Source organism: Gopherus flavomarginatus, chromosome 14 (genome assembly GCF_025201925.1).
Source record: "Gopherus flavomarginatus isolate rGopFla2 chromosome 14, rGopFla2.mat.asm, whole genome shotgun sequence".
NCBI lineage: Eukaryota > Metazoa > Chordata > Testudines > Testudinidae > Gopherus > Gopherus flavomarginatus.
Window position 1 is genome coordinate 42,334,379 of NC_066630.1, and position 23,586 is coordinate 42,357,964.

General features: G+C 55.4%; 1 protein-coding gene across 4 annotated transcripts in view; it reads left to right on the top strand.

The window, feature by feature from the left end:
- Nucleotides 1–23,586, top strand: part of CARMIL2 (capping protein regulator and myosin 1 linker 2) — a 133,088-nt gene that overhangs the window by 100,001 nt on the left and 9,501 nt on the right. For all 4 annotated transcript variants that reach the window (XM_050922324.1, XM_050922322.1, XM_050922320.1 and 1 more), the window contains exons 32-37: nt 2,972–3,075; nt 7,293–7,698; nt 9,153–9,272; nt 17,071–17,107; nt 19,845–19,916; nt 21,007–21,315. In XM_050922324.1, coding sequence (XP_050778281.1) covers nt 2,972–3,075; nt 7,293–7,698; nt 9,153–9,272; nt 17,071–17,107; nt 19,845–19,916; nt 21,007–21,315 — 1,048 coding nt within the window. The remainder of the gene's footprint in view (nt 1–2,971; nt 3,076–7,292; nt 7,699–9,152; nt 9,273–17,070; nt 17,108–19,844; nt 19,917–21,006; nt 21,316–23,586) is intronic.

A 23,586-nucleotide genomic window follows, 5' to 3' on the forward strand; every position in this document is an offset into this window, starting at 1 on the left:
TGGGGTCTGCATCCCTCAATAACAGAGCATCACTTGCTCGTTGATATCTCCTACAGGAAACGTTCCACTCGCTAATCTCTGCTCCACCACCCGGGGAGCTCTGAGCTCACCTCCCTCACTTTGGGAGGCAGTTACCTGGCTGGTTTCCAGCCCTGCCCTCCCAGCTGGAGCCGTGGCCTTGGTGCTCAAACTGCTAAGCCATAGAGACCTTCTGCAGGAGCAGAGCCCGTGTTCAGTGGGGGAATCAGAGGGGTCTGTCACAGGGCGGGACTCATGGGCGCGGCGCCTCCTGCTGGTCGTCCAGGGAATTAGCATTTCCAGCCTCCGGAGCGCCCTCTGCAGGCTGGTGTCCCGTTTGCCACTGGGCCCGAGTTCCTCCTGGACCCTGGTGCCCCTTTCAGGCTGGGGTGCTGCCCCCTGGCAGTACCCCCACAGATCTGGGTCTGCTTTTCCTAAGTACAGGGTCCGTATTTTGCTACTTTCCTTTCTTCCTTTTGTGAGGATCCTGAACTCAACCATCTCATGGTCACTGCTGCCTAGGTTGCCACCCACTTCTACTTCTACCAATTCTTCCCTGTTTGTGAGCAGCAGGTCAAGAGGAGCATGCTCCCTAGTTGGTTCCTCCAGCGTTTGTACCAGAAAGTTGTCCCCAACACTCTCCAAAAACTTCCTGGATTGTCTGTGCATTGCTGTATTGCTCTCCCAGCAAATGTCAGGGTGATTGAAGTCCCCCATTAGAACCAGGGCCTGTGATCTGGAAACTTCAGTGAGTTGTCTGAAGAAAGCCTCGTCTACCTCATCCTCCTGGTCTGCTGGTCTATAGCACACGCCCACCACGACATCACCCTTGTTGCTCTTGCCTCTAAACTTAACCCAAAGACTCAAGTTTTTCCGCTGTTTCAAACTGGAGCTCTGAGCAACCATATTGCTCTTTTACATACAATGCAGCTCCTCCACCCTTCCTCCTGTACCTGTCCTTCCTGAACAGTTTATACCATCCATGACAGCGCTCCAGTCATGTGAGTTACCCCACCAAGTCTCTGTTATTCCAGTCACATCATAGTTCCTTGACTGTGCCAGGACCTCCAGTTCTCATTGCTTGTTTCCCAGGCTTCTTGCATTCGTGTACATGCACCTAAGATAACTAGCCAAGACCCACAGCACCCAGACCCATAGCTCGTGGAATAGTCTCCTAAGGGAAATGATGAAATTCCTTCCCCCAACCCTGGCTGCATAGGACGTTTCGGGGCAAAACACTGGCAAATGATCTGAGGAGAGCAATCCAGAACCAGGGCAAGTACTCAGAGTGAGGGATGGATTTGCTGACCAGAAATTGGAGACAATAAGGCCTACGAATGATCTGACTCCTCACAGCTCTGATGTCACCCAGTTTTGGCCTAGAACTTTTGCCCTATTCACAATCAGTATTTGGTGGGGTGTTTTCGTAGGGTTAAAACCTGGGCCCTCTTCCTGGAGCTTTCCCATTAAGTCGAAAGTGAAATGAAACACGTGCGGTCTCTTGCTGTCCAGGGGAAAGCATTTAAACATGGGGCTAGGCAGCTCCTGAGTCTGGCACTTGGGACATGGGCCCCAAGGACGTTGCTGGGAACAGCAAGGCTGGGCTGCTCTTGGCCATCTCCCTGGAACTAGGTGCAATCTCTTTAATTAGTAATGTCACCATGCATGAGCTAATGGGCAGCCAAGTTCTAAAAGCACCACATGGGCAATTTTCAGGCCTAGTGCCGAGCAGCTGGCAATGCTGCAGAATAATGGCAGGGGAAGCTTAGACACAACACAGGCTTTGGCTTCAAGCATAAGCTCTTGGAAAGGTGCAGAAGAAAACACACTGATGCAAAGTACACCAGGGCAGCTAGACATCACCCCAGCCCGGCCAGGCTGTTTCTTGGAGCTGGGTGTATGTCTCTGAGCCTGCAGGTAGGGTTGTTTGAGAACAGCTGGGAGGTGCTCCAAGGCTGTGGAGGGTTTGAAGTGACTGTCAGGCCCGCAGCTTTGCGCTCTGTAACAGGGGAGAAACCATTTAGATGCTGGAAGCAGCACTTGGCTTGTGGTCTTATTCTGGAGTGGGTTTTTTTATGTCCCTTCTGATGCATGGCCATGTGGCACCAAAGGGAGGCCCTGTGAGCTAGTGCAGTGGCTCTCGACCTTTCCAGACCACTGTACTCCTTTGTCTTGATTTGTCTTGTGTACCCCAAGTTTTACCTCACTTAAAAACTACATGATTCCAAAATCAGACATAAAAATACAGAAGTGTCACAGCTCAGTGGTACTGACAAATCGCTGACTTTCTCATTGTTACCATGTCATTCAAAAATAAATCCATTGGACTATAACTATTGTACTTACATGCCAGTGGATAGTCTATAGAGCAGTATAAACAAGCCATTGTCTGTATGACATTTTAGTTTGTACTGACTTCACTAGTGCTTTTTATATCACCTGTTGACAAACCAGGCAAATCTCTAGATGAGCTGATGTACCCCGTGGAAGAGCTCTGCTACCCCAGGAGTACACACAGCCCTGGCTGAGAACCAGTGTGCTAGTGGATAGAGCACTGTCCTGGGATTCAGGAGGCCAAGGTTATATTCCCAGCTCTGCCACTGGCCTGCTAAGAGACCTGGGGTCAGTCCCTGGGCCTCAGTTTTCCCCTCTGTGAAACAGGGATAATGTCCTCCTTTGTAAAGAGCTTTGAGCTCTGTTGATGACGAGGGCTAGGTCAGAGCTAGGTGGTGTTGCTGTTACTTCTGTTTTATTGTTATTCAACAGCAAATGTATACACAGGTGTATGTGCGTGTGCAATTAAAAAGCAGCTGCATCAGTAGGAACATCTGGGAGTGATTTGTCACGTTCTCCTGGGATCGTGCCCCCTGAATTCAGCTTCCCCCAACTGTCACCTCCTTTCTTCTCTGCTACTGCAGCACTGCACTCTTCTGACTGTGGCACTTGCTCGTAGGTCCAGCCTGCCCCGTCGGAGAATGACGAGGACAGAAGCATTACTTGCGTGGACGAAGGGCTAGAGGAGTTCTTTACCAAGAAGCTGATCCAAGAGGAACTGCCGTAAGTAAACGAGGTGCATTCAGTACTGTCGCTACTACTGTGCCGCTTCCTGCTGTGCTGTGCCGTGCCCACTCTAGGCCTCCGCAGGCCTCGCTGTCTGTGTACAGGCAGTGATACTCACGTACCAACCCACGAGTCCTCAGAGCCTCCAGTTCCTGATCCACTGACCACACACAGAATTACCTGCTGTTCCCACAGGGATGGGACGCCACAGCTCACGAATTACACCTTCTCACACAGCTCTGCTAAACATAAGGTGGCCACTTGCATGTTCCCAGAACACTGGAGAATTGGGGTCATGCCGGAGGGGATGAAGCGGCGTGCTCTTATAAAGGGCATCTTCTGTCTGCTACCAGACAAAGCCACATCTGGTTTGTCCCAGTACCAGATGGGGGACAAACCACCCCAACAGAGGACTGTCCAGGCCAAAACTGGACGAGGGACCTCCTTAGCTAAACACACAGCGCTTTGATCTAGTTATAGTGAAAACAAGAATCAGTTTGTTTTCAAAGAGATTCAAGTGAGTGTGAATAAGAATATTGGAAACGGTTACAAATAAAATCAATAACACACTTTCTAGAGACCAAACTTAGCTCACAAGTTCTCCTCCTGTCTAAAGAAGCTTGTCTCACCCAAAGATTTCTCCAGTGTTTTCAACCATGCCTGGCTGGGATCCCTTTTCATGAAGCAAACTCCCTGCCCATTCACTTCCTCGGTGAAGGATTCCAGGGTGTCCCCTTTCCCCCCCCCCCAAAATAGACCAAAAGAATCCTTTGATATTTACATCAAGACAGGGTTCCTCTCCCCCATTCTGCCCCATGTCTATCTCTTCCTGCTACTTTCCTTATAAAGTCCCCGCTGCTCTTCATTACCTTAGAATGCCAGTGGATGCTCCGTGTGAACCAGACAATGCTCAGTTTAGATGTAAACAGACAGATGGACAAACAGCTCTCGTCTTTTCACCTTTGCCGGTGACCAGTCCCTAGATGCAGGCTGTAAGAATGTAATTGTCAGTGTATATACACAACTCCTAACACGACAGCTGTACGTGCGTTTCACAACAGTACTGATGACCAGTGTGACACTGGCTTTCAGAGCCCTCACGTGGAGTTCTCTGAGCTAGAATGTGCATACCAAGCCCAGGGGATTCCTGTAACCCTTAGGTCATGTGCCAGTTAGCATCAGGAGGTGCCTGGATTACACGCGAGTGATGCATAAACTGAGGAATCATCCTCAGTCATTTCTTGGGGTAAAATTACTTTGCTTCGTTTGAATTCAGGTCACTACTAATTAATAGTCATTAATGCTTTTAAACACCGTTCCTCTAGGACTCTGAGTGCCTTGTGAACATATTAGCAAAGTCTTACAACACAACACCTGTGTCAGGTACAGGATGTTATAGGGATCATTTCACCCACTGCAGAAATGCACTCATGTCTTGGGTGCGACACAGCAACTGTTTAACGGCACACAGCAATGGTACACAGCAGTTTTGGTCAGGGACTGAATAAGAATCTGGTTCAGATCTTTAGCTGGTCTGATTTCAGTGGTGCTCTGCCATCTGATGCTAGCTGAGGACCTGGCCCACCAAGTCCAGCTGAATGTGCAAGGAGCATTTAGGATGTCAGAATGCAATTCACTGAATTGGAATGAGCCCAGGACACTGGGGTTTGCACCATTAGACTGAACAATGAGTGCAGTCAGCGTCTCCCTTCGGGGTCCCAGCCAGAGGGTGGCCTTTGAGAAGTGAGACGAGGTCAGCTGATTCACCAGGCTTGGCGCTGGGGTTGGAACTAGCTCTTCCAAGCCCAGGGCCCATTGGGAGAAAATCAGTGTACAAGGGCAGCGTGAGCTAATGTGGTCAGTCGGGACCTGGAAGCCCAAAACGTCTGGGTTGTCCTCCCAGACGCGCTGTGTGTCCTCAGGTAGCTCACTCCCAGCATCTGTTCCACCTCCACAGGCTCTGGGAGGGTTCACTCACGGGGGCTGGGAAGGCAGAAGCACTGTGCTAGGGGCAGACCTTAGAGTCCAGCAGCATGGCCTGTGCAGGGCTTAGCTCAGGTGTGTCTGCAAACAAAACTCTGCCCTTCCCCGTCCTTCCTCCCTCCCCACACAGGAGGAGTCAGAATTGAGCCAGATTTTCTCTCCTTTCCTCTCCTTTCTTGTCCTTCTCCGGTGTCTTTTTTCCTCATTGGCCCTTGCTCTGTCACCCCTCCCACAAGCAGCCTGCTGCTGAGCAGGACTCGCTTCCCTGCAGTTGTGTTGATTTGTATTTCCCTGCAGCTTGTCACTTGGGCTTTCCATCCAGCTAGTGGTAGTGCTCCCTGTTGATGAAACTAGTGTTGAGATCTGCCCCCCCCCCCGCCCCTGTCTCTTTGTAAAACTCTACTTGTGCATCCTGCTTGCACTCTTGCCGTACCGGGAGCTGGAGTGCTCCCTGACTGAGGCATCCCCTGAACGTGGCAGAAGCCTGGCTCTGAAATGCACGACCCATTCGTAGTAAGAACGAGAGCCAAGCACAGCTACACGCAGCCTGGCTGCCCAGGGGCTTTCCCAATAGCAGTAGTTAGGTTTTCATACATAGCCAGCTCTTGTCCTGGCTCATTGACGTTGTCCCCATCCTGGGGGAAGAGAGCACCTGTCCACCAGGAGCTCAGTGTTACTGGGTGGAACCTGCCCTGCAGGGAAGAGGGAATTTTAAAAGGCCGGGGCTGTACCTAGCAGACTGTGCTGAGGAAGCAGAGGAGGATGTTTTCGGAGATACGGGCACTCGTCACAAACAGTGGCACTGAAAGTGGCAGTGCCTGGAGGGAAGCTGGCGGTGTTCTTACAGAACCAGCTGTCGGTCCTTGCACCTGAGGGTATGTAAAGACGTGGGAGAGCCAGCTTTCCAGTCCTGTGTCTGCTACTAGCTGAAGTAAAGCTGGCATGGTGCGACCACCCCAGGCTACCTTCATGTGCTGCCTAGACACACTCTTCTTTACTGATGGCCTCCAGGGGGCATGGCCATCTCTACACTATTGGACCATGTCAGCCATGGAGGAAAATTGCCATCATGTCTGCCCAAGTGGGAGGCCTTGGGAAGTCACCTCCATGTTCCCGGCCAGGAGAGGAGGATACCGCTGAACGTGCATCCCAGGGCAGGTTGAGACAGGATGCTGGGGCTGGCACTGGTGCAGCCTGGATCTCCACCCAGGGCTGCTACAGCCAGTTATGGCTCCTGGTTCTCCACTTCCCTCTCCCACAGCCTTGACTGAAAGCTGTCCCTGTAACCTGGCAGCACCTGTGACGTAGGTGAGCCGCTGCATTGTGCAGGAGGCCGGGAGAGGGAATGGTGGTGTCAGGATTGCTAATCCCTGCCTCAAGTCTGGCCTGGGAAGGAGCAGCCAGGGTGGTTCTGGGACTAGCCACGCCTCCCAAAGCTTCCTGACCTACTGTGTATGAAACATCTTCATTTACCTCAATTACTAAATTGCTTGGGCAGAAATCCTGGCTGATTAGTGTGGGACTGTGGAGTGGTGGGGCCCTGGGGAGCAGCTGAGTGCCAGGGGGCAATCCGGCCCGTCCTTGTGGAGGGCCAGCTGCTCGGTATGGGGTGGGGCAGCCGTTAGCACAGGAGCTGAGCGCAGTATTGTCTTCGTGCTGGAGAACGCTAACAGCACAGGCATCCAGGGTCAGGGGCCCTGACCTGGCTAGCTACAGTCCAGAGTGAGAGGTGGCTGCACCTCTGCGGCCGAAGCTCCCGGATGGGGAGACGGTGAAATGTGCAGCCAAGTGTGTCTGCAATGAATCTCCCAGGTGGGGATCCTGCCGTGCCAACCCCCATCTCCCAGCTCCTTCCCAGAGGCTCCCATCCTGCTGCCTGCTGGGCACCCTACAAGGGCTAGGACTGGGGCTAGGCTGCGCTCCACCATGCCTCCCCCCACTGATTTTTCTAATCCCAGTAGTCAGGGGGAAGTTCAAAGATAAGGAAACAGTGAAGAGGCCACCGAGCCAACTGCCTTTCCAAGAGGGTGGTGAGTCCCCTGTGCCGTGGAGACGTTCTTCTCCTGCCTCTTCCCTGTGGGCTGGCTCCCCAGGCTGCAGGTGGGCAGCAGAGAAGTGCCTGGCGCAGTTCTTGGCATTGGGGGCACAGTGGTTCTGGTACCTCCTCTCAGTTCATGTTTCCGATCAGCACCTGTGCTAACTCTTTTCCTGGCTTCCTCTTCTTGCTCCAGCCCAGCCCCCCGGGGGATCTCTTCTGGCTCAACCCCACTCACGCCGTCTGGCACCCGGACTTTCAAAAAGAAAATAGGAAACTTCTTTGCGTTCAAGAAGCCGAAGTCCAGCCGGGGCTGGAAGTGCGAGAAGGAGCCGGAGGGCAGCCCCTCGGCAGCTAAGGGCAGGAAGTCCACGCGCGGTGACATTTCTAAGCCTCCCAGTAAGGCAGAGGAGCCTGGGAAGGCACTGAGCAAATCCGAAGAGGGTGGGCTTGCCGTGGAGCCCAGGGCCAATGCAGAGCCCAGCCAGACCCCCGATGCTGCCCACAGGCTCAGGCCCAAGTACGCCCGAGAGGGCAAGTCGCAGTCACTCATACTCCTGTCTGGCGAGGACGAAGAGGCCTTAGGAGTGAAACATGAAAAGGTAACGGCCCTCTTTCCCCACTGCCCAGTCCTAGCCCCCTCCTAGCCCCGGGAGCCTGTGCTCCTGGTACTTGCCCCAGTTCAGGGGTATCCTGAGTGTAGGGGCCCGGTTCATCCCTGGAGTCGCACAGGGGAACTTGGCCCTCGGCTGCAGCAGGTGCTGTGCTACAGTAACAGTGCAGTGGAGAGCGGGAGTCCGGAGGCTTGTACCCACCGGCAGAAAGGAGACTCGCCTGGGCTGCAGCGAATATAAAGGGAGGCCGGTTCTCTAGCTCTCAGACTGACTGGCCCCCCAGCCTGCGTGGCCTGGTGTCTCCAACCAGGGGCACTCTAAGAGGGGTCCATGGGACGACTCCCATTGACCCCAGGCTAGTTTGGATCAGGCCCCAAGTCCTGACCTGACCCAGCCAGTCCTGGCTGGTGTCTGCACTGCAGATGGACTCAGGCGTAGACGTGGGGCTGACTCCCTGCTCCATTCCTGGGGAAGTGGCAGGGGACTTTGGGGGCACAGATGGCCCCCACCAATCCAGCACCGTGGGGTCTGTTGCTGTTGGGCTCCTCTCTGCTCCTGCCCATGTCCCTGGTTGTTCCTGCCTGGGGGGTGATTGGGGGAATTTGAGGCCCGCCCCAGCGACAGAGGATCAGAAAGGCCTGGGACTAGCTGCTGTGATACAGCTGGGTGGGGGAACCGATCTTAGGCAAAGGCGCCAGTGGGAGCGCCAAGGGTAGGGTGACCAGATGGCCTGGTTTTATAGGGACAGTCTCGATGTCTGGGGCTTTATCATATAGGCACCAGTTACCCCCACCCCGTCCTGATTTGTCACACTTGCGGTCTGGTCACCCTGTCCGAGGGGGGCTGTAGCACAGCAGTGATGTACAAACACCGTGTCCCGGGCCAGAATCACCTGATGCCGTCAGTTACTGCAGTCTCTGGGCAAACCTGTCCTCAGCCTGGGCAACGTGAGGGGAGGACTGGATCTTGCTTCGCCCCCTGGGGTACGTTCCCCTCCTGTTGACCCTTGTACCCAGGTGGAAGGGGCTGAGAGTCATAAAGGGGCCTGGTTCTGGCTGGGGGAGGATCCCTGGGGCAGGGCTTGCAGAAGGCTGCAGTGGGAGTTAGGGGACAAGGCACAAGGCCATGAAGTGGTCGGGGGCAGGCATGGCATATCGGGCAGAGCTGCAGCATGCAGCACCATGGGGAACCCCGGCAGTGCTGCCACTCGCAGGACAGTCTGCCAAGGTACCATTGCCTAGCCAGGCCCCCCACGGCTCTACAGTTCTGCAGGGGGGCGGAAAGCAGCCCAGACCTGGGAGGGTTCAAAGGCGGCTGAAAGCCACGGTGCCACCCCAGGCAGCCCAGCCTCTGGCTGCCCAGCACAATGGGGGTGGGGGGCCCTGGTGATGGTAATGCAGCCACCTGAGCATGCCCCTGGGTTTGTCCTGTTTGCCCTTCAGAGGCGGCACCTTGAGAAGAGCGATGGGGAGATCCCCAGCTCCTTTGAGCAGCGCGTCCATGTTATGCTGCACCGGATCGGGGTCACCAAAGTCCTGTCCTCCGAGGGGAAGAAGAAGCAGGTGAGAGGAGAGAGACACACATGCCCTCCCCCGCCCTTGGTCCTGCCCCACTGAGTGTTCCTCGCCTGCAGGTGAAGAGTCGGCACTGCATGGAATATCCAGCAGAAAGGTGCTGGCCAGAACCCAGCCCCCACCAGCCTTATTGCTGACCCCTCCATGTACATGAGGGGAATGGGCACCCGATAAGCAAATAGCACCAGCACGCCGAACTCTTCACATCCCACTGTTAGAATTAAACTACGGCAGACTGGCCAAGTGCTCCGAGTCCTGCAATAGCTGGCATGTGTGTGAGTACACTGCCACCTTTTACTGGATGCAATCAGAACTGCTGTGTGACATAGGCCCTCCACTGCCAACAGCTAGTGGTGATTCTCCGTTAGCTGAGATGGCCGGCAAGCAGGAAAGGTGAGTTCTGTGCCCTCTGTCACTGTGACATGGTCACATGCAGTGTAGGGGTAGCTGTTTGCTACAGTGTACTCTCTTCTCAGTGCACAGGCATAACCCGCCTGTTCACCATTCATGAAAACAAAAGTGTGGGGAGACTGAGGAAGGATGTGCCAGCAGTGTGACAGCTGCTCCAGCTGGCAAAATAATCTAGTGACCCTTTCTGGTCTGAGACCCTTCTGAGATGAGCCCTTTAAATGAGCAGTAAATCTCCCAGAGCGTGGTGTGTTCCTGGCAGGCATGAACTCTCTGCTTCAGATAGTGGGTTATTTGACAGAGCATTCGCTCCATGGCAAACCTGTGGCATGTTAGCGGATGGGGACGTTGCTACAGCAGAACTGTCTGTAGGACTGATACAGCGACAGCTTTTGGGACCTCATCTAATGCAGAGAGTGGGCCTGGGTAAAGCGTTTGCCGTGGAACGAATAATCCCGATGGCTGGTTGTGAGGCTTTGGGGGTTCACCCAGCCCAGTGAGGGGCTGTGTCCCCACCTGCCCTGGGTAGCTGCGCTGTGAAGCTTTGGCTCAGAGCCCCACCACCGGCAGCATGCTCACAGCACAATGGTGTCCCCTTGGCTTCCACCAGCCTGGGTGCTCTTTGCAGGGTGGCCTCAACAGCCCCTCCGGTTTCAAGTGCCCCCCAAACTGACTCCCCTACAGTGGCCCGTCACTCTGACTGGACACTGTCACGGACTCACAGGACTTGTGCTCTCTCCTGGCTCCGTACAGTCCTTGGGAGGAACACCCTTCACTGCAACAGCTCTTCTCGGGGGTCCACTCTCTATCGGGGGTTAAGCCATAGCCCCTCTGCCTCCTGGAACCGCACCTCTCTGAGCCTTCAGCAGCCTGTCTCTCGCTCTGGACCCCCGGGGCCTCCACACCCATCTCTAGACTGAAGTGACTCTCAGCCAGCGTAAAACAGGAGGGTTTATTGAGCATCTGAACCCAGCACAGGAAACTCTCTGGGCCTTCAGGCCTGGCCTCCCCTCAGCACAGCACATCTAGGTCTCTCCAGCCTCCAGGGGGGCTCTGACTGCTCTCTGCTCCCAGCCCAGAACCCACTCCTCCCAGCTGGGCATCTGATACCTGATATCACCATCCCCCAAGTCCAGCCTCTGTCCTTTGTCTTCTGTCCCAGGTAAACAGGCCGCCTGGGTCTCCTCTCCTCTCAGCCTCTTACCTCTCCTCTCATCTGCCCTTTGTTTTCCCTCTGGCTGGAACCGGCTAGTCAGCTCACCGGGGTCCTCTCTCCGCAGCCCATTGTCCTCCCACTGGCCAGAACCAGCTGTGACTCCCGAGTGGGGCCTCCCAGTCACCAGGTCACAAGTTGCTGGGGTATCCATTTTCCAGGCCGTTCGCTGGCCCTCAGTAACAACCACGGCCCTCTCCCACCACCTCGTTAAACCAGTAACACCCAGAGACACAGAGTCCCACGCCCTCTGCATGCAAACCACTGAAAACAAGAAGAAAACTCCTTGCTTCGTCACACACTTACAGAGCTAATCCCAAGCTCGCTGCCTCCAAAGAGCCAGTGCACACACCAGCTTGGTAGCTCAGCTGGAGTTACGTGCGCAGCCTGGAGATGGCAGGTAATCTAACAAATACGTGTGTTAACAGAGACTGTAGAGCGAAGTGATTTCTGGCTATGAAAGGGTTACAAACAAAACAGAACGACGCACTCTCTAGGGTCTACAACTGAATTCAGTAAGATGTAGCTTTGCCTAACACTGTTTCTTCCTTACCTCAAGTTGTCAGCATTCTCCAGTGTGACAGGCTTTTCCAGCCAGGACCCAGCCCTCACAGACCCCAAGTACTGGTTTCTTTGTTCCCTCAGGAGATGAATGACTTGAATGTCCCTTTGCCCCTGCTCCTATTACCCCATTGTCTCTGTTTCAAGAGCCAGGACTCCAGCCCCTGTCGTGATCATTAAGCAGTCATCTGCCCCACTTGCTCGCTTTGCTTACCTTCTATGTGAATGTACCTTTCATTGTTCTCTGTGATCAAGCTGGCCAGACAAGTAAATCCCCCTTCCTTTTGTCTAGGTAGGCAACCTATGGCACGTGTGCCGAAGGCAGCACACAAGCTGCTTTACAGTAGCACTCTCACTGCCCGGGTCCTGGCCACCGGTCCAGGGGGGGGCTCTTCATTTTAATTTAATTTTAAATGAAGCTTCTTACACATTTTAAAAACCTTATTTACTTCACATACAACAATAGTTTAGTTATGTATTATAGACTTATAGAAAGAGACCTTCTAAAAACGTTAACATGTATTACTGGCACGCAAAACCCTAAATGAAGACTCGGCACAGCACTGCTGAAAGGTTGCCGACCCCTGGTCTAGGGTGAGCTGGGCTTTCTGAACACATTCCCAGCCTGCATCTCTAGCTCTTTGTATGCAGCCTGTCCGTATATTGCGCAGTGATTATCAGGACCAGCATGTCACCAGTCTGTGAATGAGACTTTACAGGACACCTTTTAGGTACGGTGGATGACGACAATGAGTGGGTCAGGCCTGATGTGTCATGCCCTTTGCCACGTGGCACTGAGGGGCCTGGGGGTCACGCCTGTGTTTAACATACATGGCTAGCGGCTCCAGGAGAGTGAGGTGATATGTGGCTTGAAGCAGGGCTTGTTAGAGGAGAATTCCTATGTGCTCTTCATTTAGAGAATCAAGGGGCAGTTTGAGAATCTGCTAGGACTCCAGAATCTTGCTTTGTTGTAATGCAGCTGCCCTGATTTTCAGCAATATCCTCTCATTTTGCAAGCACAAATAATTGTGTTTCCCAGCTGCTAATGGCAGGCGGCCAGGTGGATAGCTGAGTGCTGCCTTTTACGCGTGTGGTTTGTTATGGCCATGGCTTACCTAGGGAGGTAGTGGAATCTCCTTCCTTAGAGGTTTTTAAGGCCCAGCTTGACAAAGCCCTGGCTGGGATGATTTAGTTGGGAATTGGACCTACTTTGAGCAGGGGGTTGGACTAGATGACCTCCTGAGGTCCCTTCCAACCCTGATATTCTATGATTCGATGACTCTGTGATCTGTGGGCACAAATTAAGAGGCTGTGTCGCAACTTTGCCCTGTGAAAATCTGCAGCCATGTGTCGATATTGACAAGGAGGGTGTCAGCCTACAGGCTTGCCTTGAAAGGCCGCAGGGGCCAAGAGCAAAAGGTGAATGGAAGCCTTCTGTGGGCGGGGGCGGGGGGGAAGGGGGCATGGCCTTGGAAAGGAAATATCCTCTGAGGAGAGCAGAAGAGGCAGAGGAGCTATGGGGACTCAGCATTGCGTTGGCTCAGATGCACAGAATGCTTAATGCATTTTCCCCCACCTCGTCCATGAATATTTCAAACTCTGCTGGAAAAGGCAGGGGATTGTGGGAACAGCTCTCCCTTCCTCCCTCTGGAATTGAGAGAAGCCCTTCATTAAGCATTTGCATTGCTGCTCTTCATTACCACCAAGTACGTACATGTTGGACAGCCCTGTAGGGGGTGGAGTGGGGCTGCTCGCTGCAGAGTCATGGGGGTGTAATGCACAAAATTACAGCTGTGTTCTTTGATGTGAGCTCTTTGGGCAGAGAGGGTGTCTCCCTGCGTGCTTGTGCAGCATCCAGCGTGGTGATCCCAGTGGGGACCCACGGGTGCTGCCCCAATATACATGTTAAATGGCAGATCAGCAGCATGACCTGACACTGCCCACAAGCAGCAAGAATTAGTGCATCTTGTGCAGGTTCAGTGAGGCAGATTGACATCAGACCGGCTCTCTGCACTGGCTTCCCACAGGAAAACGAATCAGATTTGAGGTTTCAGTCCTTATCTTCGAGTGGTCCATGCCCAGGATATCAGCTAACATTGTGGGATGAAGATGTCACGGGCAACAGCCCTGCTCCTCAGCCACAGTGGAACTTTCTGCCACAAGGGTGAAGCTTGTCTGTGTGGGAGGCAGAACTTTCTTGGGCCTGGTCCTGGAACTCCCCCAGGAGCTAAGGGTCATCACAAACCTTCCCACCTTCTGCTCCAGTGCCAGCCATGTTTCTTAACCTTGCCTTCGCCAACATAAACACAGAGCAACATATAGCATCAAAATAGCCCTACTGAAACAAGGCCCTCCATGGTGCACCGGCCCCAGGCAGAGGCTGGGTGAACGAACATGGGACCGCTCATAGTCATGTTGCTCGATGCGCTGCTGGAAGGTGCTCAGGTACCCCTGTATAGAATGGTGAAGGCTGTTCGGCATCTAACGCTTAGGAAACATGTTTGATCGGCCTAGGACCAGCAAATAGAAGTGACTGGTCAGATCTCGGTCCTGGAGCCCATCTAGACCTGTCTGCTGTGGTGTCACGTCTGTGTCTAACCCCTGTATGTGCCCAGGATTTTCCTGAGAGTCCTTAGAGCAACAGCCAGTCGTCCTGCTAGCTAACTGCCTCCAATGGCTGGCCTCTTTAATATGGCAGCACAGCCATGGTCATGCTGAGATCATGCATGAATGCCCCTGGTGCCATGCTGACTACCTCGATCACATGCAGGTTCAGCCCTCAGCACGTTGGCAGCATAGCCTGCGGCTGGGGAGAGGCTGGGCAACCCTGATGATCTGCTGCAGAGCTGGAGGGGCAGAGAGCAGCAGGGGCTACTCTTCCCTCCTTTGCTGTGTGCCCAGGGGGAGGCAGGCCCTGACATTGGTTGCTTGACCGTTCCCTAAGGCTGATCTTTCTGGATGCCTGATTCCCATAAGCATGTCAGCAGGAAGCAGGTGCTTCGGTGGAAATCAGCTGCCTTTCTGTAAGAGTTACCTGTACTTCCCCGAGAGCTACCCCTGCATTTTCACTAGGGAATTCCCTCTTCGGGAGCACTGGTATTGCCCTTGGGTCTGAAGGCCTCATTATATAGCATGGGCTGCCACAGGGCCAATGCCCATATAGTGGATGGTCCCACGAGAACACAGCCTAGCAGACAGAGCTGGGAAAGGCTAGTCCATGCCAGCAGCCAGCACAGAATTGGTCCCTGTGCTCCATTCTCCTGGGCTTTGCGGTGCCCAGTTCTAGATGACTCAAGCAATAGAATTTCCACCTCTCTTCATAGGAGACCATTTCACTGTTTGTTTTTCCTTCGCTCCATCTCATGCCCTCAGTCTCTGCAGTGCCCCCTCGGGCAGCCCACGAACTCCTCTGCTGTCATGGGGCCTGAGTCAGAGCTGGCGGAAGTTGGTGGCAAGAATCCCGTTGAGATGAGTGGGTTCCTGGTGTAGAAATGCCTCTTGTGGGCCGTTCTCATGCCCTCCCACTCACAGCTGTGGTCAGTGACTTTACAGTGATGGTTGATCCTTCACCTTGCCTCCCTCCTCACTCCCCTTTCCTGGCTGCGTTGCTCTTTGGGATTGCCTGGTGGTGCGACTGAGGCCAGTATTCTCAGAGCAGCCTCATCGGTGTCCCGTGCTGACAGACTGTCACCTCCCTGCTCCCAGGCGGCCATGCCCCTGCCCTGGGTTTGATATTACCCTGAGCACATTGCAAACCTGTCTCTGCCCACAGTCACTGCTGGGTTTCATGGGCTGCAGCTGCTGCCCCGCTCTGTGCATCAGCCTGTCCCCCCACCCACTGGTCCAGACTGGCCTCTATTTCCTACTTGTGTTTCTAACCCCTCTAAATCCCTCCACACTATTTCGGCCCTATCCCCAGGTAGTATTGGCCACAGGTGTCATTGATGGTCGCACTTCCCCCGTCTCCGTGCTTTGCGCCGAGCACCATCCTCCTCTGATTCCCAGTCTGTGGGTCCGGGCTCTTCTCCATGCCTCTGTGAGGTCACTTTCTAGTAAGCACTCACCAGGTGATGCAGCAAACTCCGCCGCACTCCTTTCAATCACTGATGGTGCCATCGCGGGTGCTCAGCACCTCTCGCGAGCCGGCCCTCTGATGGGTGCTCAGGGCATTTTGCCCTGTAACAAATGCATGTTCCCCGAAGCCCCCTTGCTGTGAGAGCTGCCCAGGCAGCCTGCTCCCATCAGTTGCTTTATTTCATTTACAGATGCCAGCCTCTAGGACAGGGAGCTGCTGTTCCAGCCAGTGGCCTCTCTCATGGCTCACACATTCGTGCGCTGGCCCCAGGACATAACCCACCCTGCCAGCTCTGAGCCAGGAGGTCTGTACCTCCTGTCCCCCAGGCAGCGCTGAGACCAGTGCTGCTCACCCAGCAGCCCTTGGAAGCGCGTGTGAGGTCTTTGCCCTGGTCCCTCACTGGAAGAGGCTAGTAGTTATGTTTTCCAAGCCTGCTGTGTATTCAGGGGGAGCCGCTGACCCGTCCATGCTGCAGGGGGGCAGAGCTTGGGTGTGGTCTGGGCCCATGGAGGCAGCATCATCTCTAGGCTCTCCCAGAGGCCTCCTTAGAGTTGCTGTAATTCCAGAGTTTACACAGTGGGCGTCTACCTGATTTGTCTCTCTCCTAGTGGCCCTCGAGCTCCAGTCCATAGAAGCCAGTGCTGAGAGGAAGTTAAGGAATCCCATTGCCCTTTGCACCAGGGCGAGGGCCCCTGGCAGTGGGGGTTGCTTGAAGGTCAGAATTCCCTCCCACCCCCTGCTACTGAAACAGCCTGGCCTTCCATTTGGTCTGGATCCCAAGCCTCTGTCCCAGGAGAACCAGGTTTCCCGAGGGTCCGGACACTAGATACACAGGTATTCAAGGAGAGCAGAGTCTGTCATCAGCCTTAATCAATGGCAAGTTCTCGCCATGTGACCAGTGCCCAGAACTCTGCTGGAGAGCGGGTGAGCTCTCCCGGCGCTGCCAGCCAGGCCTGCTGCCGTCAGTGGGTGTGGCCATGTTCCTGACTTCCTGGAGAGGAAGCTTTTCACAGAGCCTGGTCCTTCCCAGCAGGTAATCCTGGGAAGCCTGCTGGGCAAGCATGAGACAGCCAATGGCCACAACAGTAGCTAGCCCTGCAGCAGGGCTCCTTGGAAAGTCGTCTCCTCCTGTGTGCTCGGCCGCTGGGCCAGATGCTTACGCCCAGGCTGAGTGGAGTTAGGGAAGGCTGTGGCTGGGTGGAGGGTTTGGCTTTTTCCGTCCCAACATTTCAGGTGAAGAGCATGGAAATGAGCTGCTGGGGAAAGTTTCGCAGGCTCAGGCAGGATGGTTTCCTAGGGCGGGTTTGCTGATGCTTTGGCCAGTTGAGCTGGAAATGTCCCAGCCGGTGTTGTGTCCAGGAAGTCTCTGCTACAGCCATGGGAGATTTCCTGCCCGTTCAGCCTCAGCTGTCCCTTTCTGTGGTTCTCCCTGTATTTCAGCACCAGCAGTCCCAGGCGCCCTAGCGTGGGAGGGCGTTTTAGCAGGAGGTTCTGCCCGTGATGGGGTTTTCTTTCTGTTTGTTTTGCAGAGTAAAGAAGGAGAGATCAAAAAAGCTGGTTCAGATGGTAAGTGACATCGGCTGCATCCTATCTCTTGCCAGTCTTTACTGGGGCAGCTGGGTCTCAGACCAAGGCTGTAGGAGCCCAGAGCAGGTGCCAGGGCCCAGACAGTCTCTGGCAGGGCTTGGTGCAGATTGATGCTAGGCATGCCGCAAAAGCCACCTATTGAAAACATGTGCAAGCAGCATTTCCCTCGCTGGGCATTGCAAGCCCTTTTCCCTGCGAGGCCGTGGCCAGTTGAATAGCCTAGGGCCAACCCCATCATTCATTCCTGAACGTCCCACTGACCTGGTCTGCAGTGGGATTTTGTCCCTAAAGTTGCCCTCCCTTGCTCCAGTCACTGCTACGCTGGAGGGGGCAGCGGTGGCAGGAGCAGTGGGATGCTAGGATAGGCTATGGCACCCAGTGGGCACTGGTGTGGTAGCCCTCCTCTAAGACAACATGGTGCTTCAAACAGCAGTGGCTGCCCTGGGGAGCTGCACAGCGGAGCAGCAGAGAAGACATGGGAGAGATCCCTTCTGTAAGTGCTGCTCCAGAAGCAGGCTAGGTCCATAAGTGATTCCTCTATCAATCCTCTGGGGTCTAGCTCCGGAGGCAATTCCTGTAGAGGTCTAGGCTCACTCTCACTACCATCAGCCTCACTGTAGTCTGTCTGCATAGTGCTGGGCAGATCCGCTCTCCAGCTGGAGACAGGCAGGAATTCCCCCTTCTCTGCAATAGGCCGACGGCTGTCTGGGAGGGCGGGTTTTCATGTCCTGACATCTCCAGTACTGGCCAGAGCCAGCATGGCAGACTCTGGGCCCAGGCAACACGAATTTGGGTTCAAAACTTATTTTTTTTTTTGATGATTCCAAATGCTTTTGTGTTGGTCAAAAAGGCATTTTCCACCTCGACCCAGTTAGCTGGAAAAGTGACCAGCTCTCTGGCAAATTGTGTCCTGGGGCCCAAACAGCCAGAAAGGGCAAGATCCTGCAGGGCTGCTGCCTGCTAAGGGCCAGAGCTTGCTTCCCTAAAGCCAGGGGAAGAAATCCTCTTGACTTGCCCAGCAACAGGAGCGGGCCCCGAGCAGTCACTTCACCCCCCCGAGCCTCAGTTCCCCAACTTCAAACTGGAGCTAATGACACTGAGCTCTTGTGTAAACACGCTTGGACACCAAATACTGAAAAGTGCCAGAGCCGAGCCATGCCGGCCGTGTCTGTAACTTTGTGCCCTGCCAGGGTAAGCCCAACGTGCCAGTCCCGATGGCATTCCCAGGGGAAGACGCACACACCTGCTAGCTCAACATTCCCAAACTGAGCAGCTGGGAACTCCCCTGGTGCAGGAGGAGGCAAGAGCGCAGATAAGAATATGCAGGCGAATTTAAAAAGTAGCACATCTGCCAGAGGTGGGAGGGGTCTTACACTGCACTCCAGCCGTGCCAGCCGGGCGGGGGGAAATCCCTGGCTCTGCACCAAGGCCTGACATCATCAGTCTGAATGCCTGCTAGGAGAGCGAGCAGCCAGGTTTGACCATGTTCTCACATGGGGCTAGCTCACGCGCTCTCGCTGCACCGGTCGAATGGCCCGTGTGGACAGCCCCCTGGCTCTTGCTAAGAAGTAGGGCAAGGTTGGAAGGGAGAGGTTTGCAGTCCATGGAGGGTTTAAGGTGCAGTTCTGCTTTCGGAGGTGCCTGTGTTTGAAAACCCCCAAAGCGCTTCCTTACAGCCCCGATCTGCTCCCCCAGGTCCCAGGCCCAGCTGCTGTGTCTAAGGCAGTGACTCGCAAACGTTTGTACTGGTGACCCCTTTCACACAGCAAGCCTCTGAGTTTGACCCCGCCCCTTATAAATTAAAAACACTTTTTATATATTTAACATCATTATAAATGCTGGCGGCAAAGTGGGGTTTGGGGTGGAGGTTGACAGCTTGCGACCCCCCCCCCCCATGTAATAACCTCATGACCCCCTGAGGGGTCCCAACCTCCAGTCTGAGAGCCCCTGTTCTAATGTCTTGTTTACAAGGGCTGTTAGTGAGCAGCACGGCAGGGCCGCTGGATGCAATTTCCTTTCATGGAGCAAGAACAGAATAGTTTGCTAGCCTGGGGGGTGTGTGGGCAGGAGTGGGCCCAGGCTGTGCCCCTTCTCTTTGCAAAGCCACTGACGACTGGCGGGGGGTGGGGATGAGTGTATGTGTGGATGTGGAGAGGTGGTGGGTGCTGCAGGCTCTTTAGTACTAGGACCAATGTGTGAGAGGCAAGAGCCTGGCTTGGCTCACATCTAGGGTTGCCAACTCGGACTGAAGCTATTCTGGGAGATTTTTTTTTCCCATCATGTCATTTTCTTAAAATATCCTATTCAAATCGCCCAGCTTGCTTTCAGTAGTCACCGGGAGCTCGATGCCGATTCCGGGACACCCAGGGCCAAACCTGGAGGGTTGGCAACCCTACTCCCATACCAGGGGAGCCTGCAAGGACACTCACGTCCTATGGATAAACAGAGCCAGCTGGCTGTGGGGCCCTGGTGGCCATTAAGCACAAAGCCCATTTCTAGAGGCCCTGTCAGAGCAGGACAGGCAGTTGCTTTCAGCCCAGTGGCTTCACTGATCCTTCCTTGGGCTCAACCCCACAAGCGTGGGTGTGGGGTATCACTGGGGGGGGGGTGCAGCTTACCTTGGGCTCAACCCCACAAGTGTGGGTGTGGGGTGTCACTGGGGCAGGGGGTGCAGCTTTCAGTGCTGCTCCCTGAATGCAGATGTTTGTGTTTCCAGGAGACATCATGGACAGCGCAGCCGGCTCCCCTCCCCTTGTCTTGAAATCTCGCACACACTCTGTGTCCACAGGTAGGTCTCACCTCACGGGCACCTGCCGGAGCTGGGTGGGGGTGGCCGTGGGCACAGGCACGGGCTGTGTGGGTTGAGCAGGGGCAGCACGCTCAGTGCCAGCCATCCCACTGGGAGCACCAGATGGGGGTAGGGGGAAGCCTGCTCTGCTAGGTGCAGACAGGTGACACTGTGCCCCGCTCTGCCAAGACAGGCTGGAAGCCCACGCATGCTCCTGTCACGCACAGCTACCTGGGACTGTACCCCCAGCTCCCACATGCTGGGGGATGAAAAGCTAAAGCCATCCTTTGGAAAATAGGGTCCCCTCATTGCTCCTCCCTAGCCATGCCCTGTGGGGCTGGGTGTGGGCTGCAGCCCAGCCACATTTGTTGGGGACACTCGGCTGATTGCCCCCTAGGCCAGAGCCCTTAGCTGTGGCCGGGGCTTGGTGTCTGCCCCGTGGGGATACCTTCTCTGCCTCCGTGTCCCCCTGCCAGACCAACTTGGCTGTATTGATGGTGCATGAAACCCAGGAAGACCATTTCACCCGGTACTAGCACTAGAGGCCACAATATTGAAGTCTCCCCTCCCAGTAAAGAGGAGTTAAAGACCAGGGCCTGTGAGGCGCCAGCGCAGGTGGGCGGGGGGGGGGGGGGCGGGTGTGGGCAGGAGTGGGCCCAGGCTGTGCCCCTTCTCTTGGCAAGCGCAGCCTGTGTGTGGAGTGTGTGCTGCCATCCCGCTGGGCAGAGCAGGGGCTATTCCAGCAGGGCAGGGTAATGACTTTCAATGGTGACTGGGTACTGGAAAGGGAGCTGTGCTTTCCAATGGCTCCAGGCAGCTGGGTCTCCCTCCAGCCCTGCCCACGCTGGTTCGTAGAGGCTGGCTGGAGCTGGCACGCCCCCAGGCCCCTCCCAGCGGAGTGTGTTCCTCCCGCCGGGTCGCGAGGGGCAGTGCTTCGGCGATGTGAGGCTGGTATTACTGGGACAAGAGCCTGTACTACAGCCAGGCTGGAACTGGGCCAGGGCATGAACAGCAGAGCCTGCCTTCCTCTACTGCCCCACTGAGCCAGGAGTGGGGCCAACTTATGTTTCTCCCTTGCTTTCCCCTTCAGACCCGTCCGCGCGAAGCGGCCCTGCCGATGCAGTGGGCCAAGCTGCGGCCGAGCCCAGCGACGTGCGGCTCTCCTGGAAGGCCCTGGGGAAGCAGCTGAATGCCGAGCTCAAGGGCAAGTGTTCTGAACTCCATTCTTCCCCCAGGCGCTCCTTTGTCGTTCAAGAGCAGAGCAGCTCCACAGAGCAGCAGGTCCGAGAGAGCTGGAGCAGCAGCTTGCCCAGGCCTGGGAGGAGCACGCCTACCCCTGTGCCAAGGAGAATTAGCAACGCAGGCGCTAGCAGGGACAGCATAGATGCAATCGCTGCAGGTACGGGGCGTAGGGCTGGGGAAGCAGAGGCGTCTTGGGGGTGGATCAGTGAAGAATGTAATTCTGCATTCATTGAGGGCCCGAGTCAGGAAGTTCAGGGGGTAGGAATTGGCTGGGGTGCCAGAGCAGGTAGCGCCGTCCTGGGATTTTCCTGGGGCCTGCCTGTGCTGCAGGTCAGGCCTGCCCTAAAGCAGAGCCTGAGGCAGTGTGGGACCGAGCAAGCCCTGGGACAGCTGTGGGGGTGAATTAAAAAGTACATGGTTCTAGTGTCTGAGTTCTAGCTCTTGGGGTTCTAGATCCTGGCCGCAGTACCGAGCGGAGGGCTCCCCAGTGGTGCCCTGCTGCAGGCCCGGCTCAGGATAGCTCCACTCCCGCTCGCTTGGTAAACACAACCCGAGATGTCGGCACACGGACACCCGGCTGTGTCCAGTAGCTGGCGGGGAGGGGCTGACACAGGGCTAGGATGTGTAGTGTGGCTGACTGGTGTGAGGGAGGCACAGGGTGGCTGACAGAGGGGTGGAGCATGTCTGCACCAGCAGAGGGGAAGCCCACGCCCAAAGGTGCATGAGTGCTGGGTGCGGTTGGGGAGGAGGGAGGTGCCTGTGCTGGGAGTTCCTGGCTCAGGCCGGCATTCCAGCTGGTCCCTGGCTGACTTGCGACTGGGCCCCACAGTGGGTCCACGGCCCGTCCTGCTCTGCTTCCAGCAGGCAGGTAACAATCCCAGTTCTCGTTCCAGCTGGGCAGGCAAATGACTTTCCAGCAATAACGTAAATTCTTCCTGCGGCGTGTCCGTGGGAGTTGCACCACCACCAAATTGGATCCAGATTCTTCCTGGTCATGGTTCTCTTCTCCCATCGACCTGCCAAGAGGCAGGATGGCCTGTGGACTTGAGTACTCCTCTTTCCCTGCACCCCCGGCCCCTGGGCTGTGTCTGGGTCTCTCACTTGCTCCAGCCCCGTAACTAAAAGGGGACAAGGTTGGGCCCTGCTCCTGCCCCTAACTCCCCCACCTGCCATTCTAACAGTGCCACGCAGTGCCTACAGGCTGCTTATTCCCCTGCCCTGGCTGTGCTCTGGGGCTTGTAGTGCAGAGACAGCTACGGCCCTGGAGAGCTGCCACCTCGAGCAATGGTAGTGAGGTTGACAGAAGCAGTTGCCCAGGAACCCTGCTGTCTCTCTCCTAGGAGCAGGGCAGCAGAGCTGTGTCGCTCACACATGCAGATTGTTCTCACCCCTGAGCCAGGTAGCTCTCGTGACCTACATTTTAAGCGCAGACCAGACGCTGAAGTGTGCTACTCTGGCCTCCCGAGCCAGAAACACTTAACCAGGCAGTGCAGCTTGCCTCAGCGGCGGCATAGAAACACGGGAGTTCAGGGCTGCTCTGGGCTGCTGGGTTTGGTGTGGCATCGGGTGCTCAGTTAATAAGGAGCATGATGGGTTGGGTGACTGCTGGCCCATCAGCCGCAGCCTGGGAGCAGAGAGTCCCGTTCCCTCTCATTGTCCCCTAGAGATACCCGGGCCGGCAGTGTCTGCAAAGGGCTAACAGATTGGCCGCTGGCAAACAATTCTGGAGCTGCACAAGTCCCGGTAGACTCTAGCTCCCTCTGCTGGGGCTGGGTGGGCCCTGCAGGGACCACAGACGTAAAAAGCAGCAACCCCTTCTTGTAGGCCCTGTCCACACACAGTGCTGGCACTGACTGCAGTAACCGTGGATACAGGGCAGGCCCGTGTGGCCACTTCTACTCCTGTTAAGTGAAGTTAGGTAAATTAACCTGAAACCTGATTTACCAGAACATAAGAACGGCCGTACTGGGTCAGACCAAAGGTCCATCCAGCCCAGTATTCTGTCTGCCGACAGTGGCCAATGCCAGGTGGGAGTGAACCTAACAGGCAGCGATCAAGTGATCTCTCTCCTGCCATCCATCTCCACCCTCTGACAAACAGAAGCTAGGGACACCATTCTTTACCCATCCTGGCTAATAGCCGTTAACCGACTTAACCCCCATGAATTTATCCAGTTCTCTTTTAAACGCTGTTATAGTCCAGCCTTCACAACCTCCTCAGGCAAGGAGTTCCACAAGTTGACTGGGAGCTGCGTGAAGAACTTCCTTTTATTTGTTTTAAACCTGCTGTCACGTGTTGCCAGCAGGGGCTGTCCAAAACCGTTCGCAGTGGGTGCATGGGGACTGGCTGGTGGCAGGGTGGCTCGGGGCCGTGTCCTGCCTCTTTCTCCCTTTGAGTCAGTCCCAGAAAGGCCTCAGCAGCAGCCCTG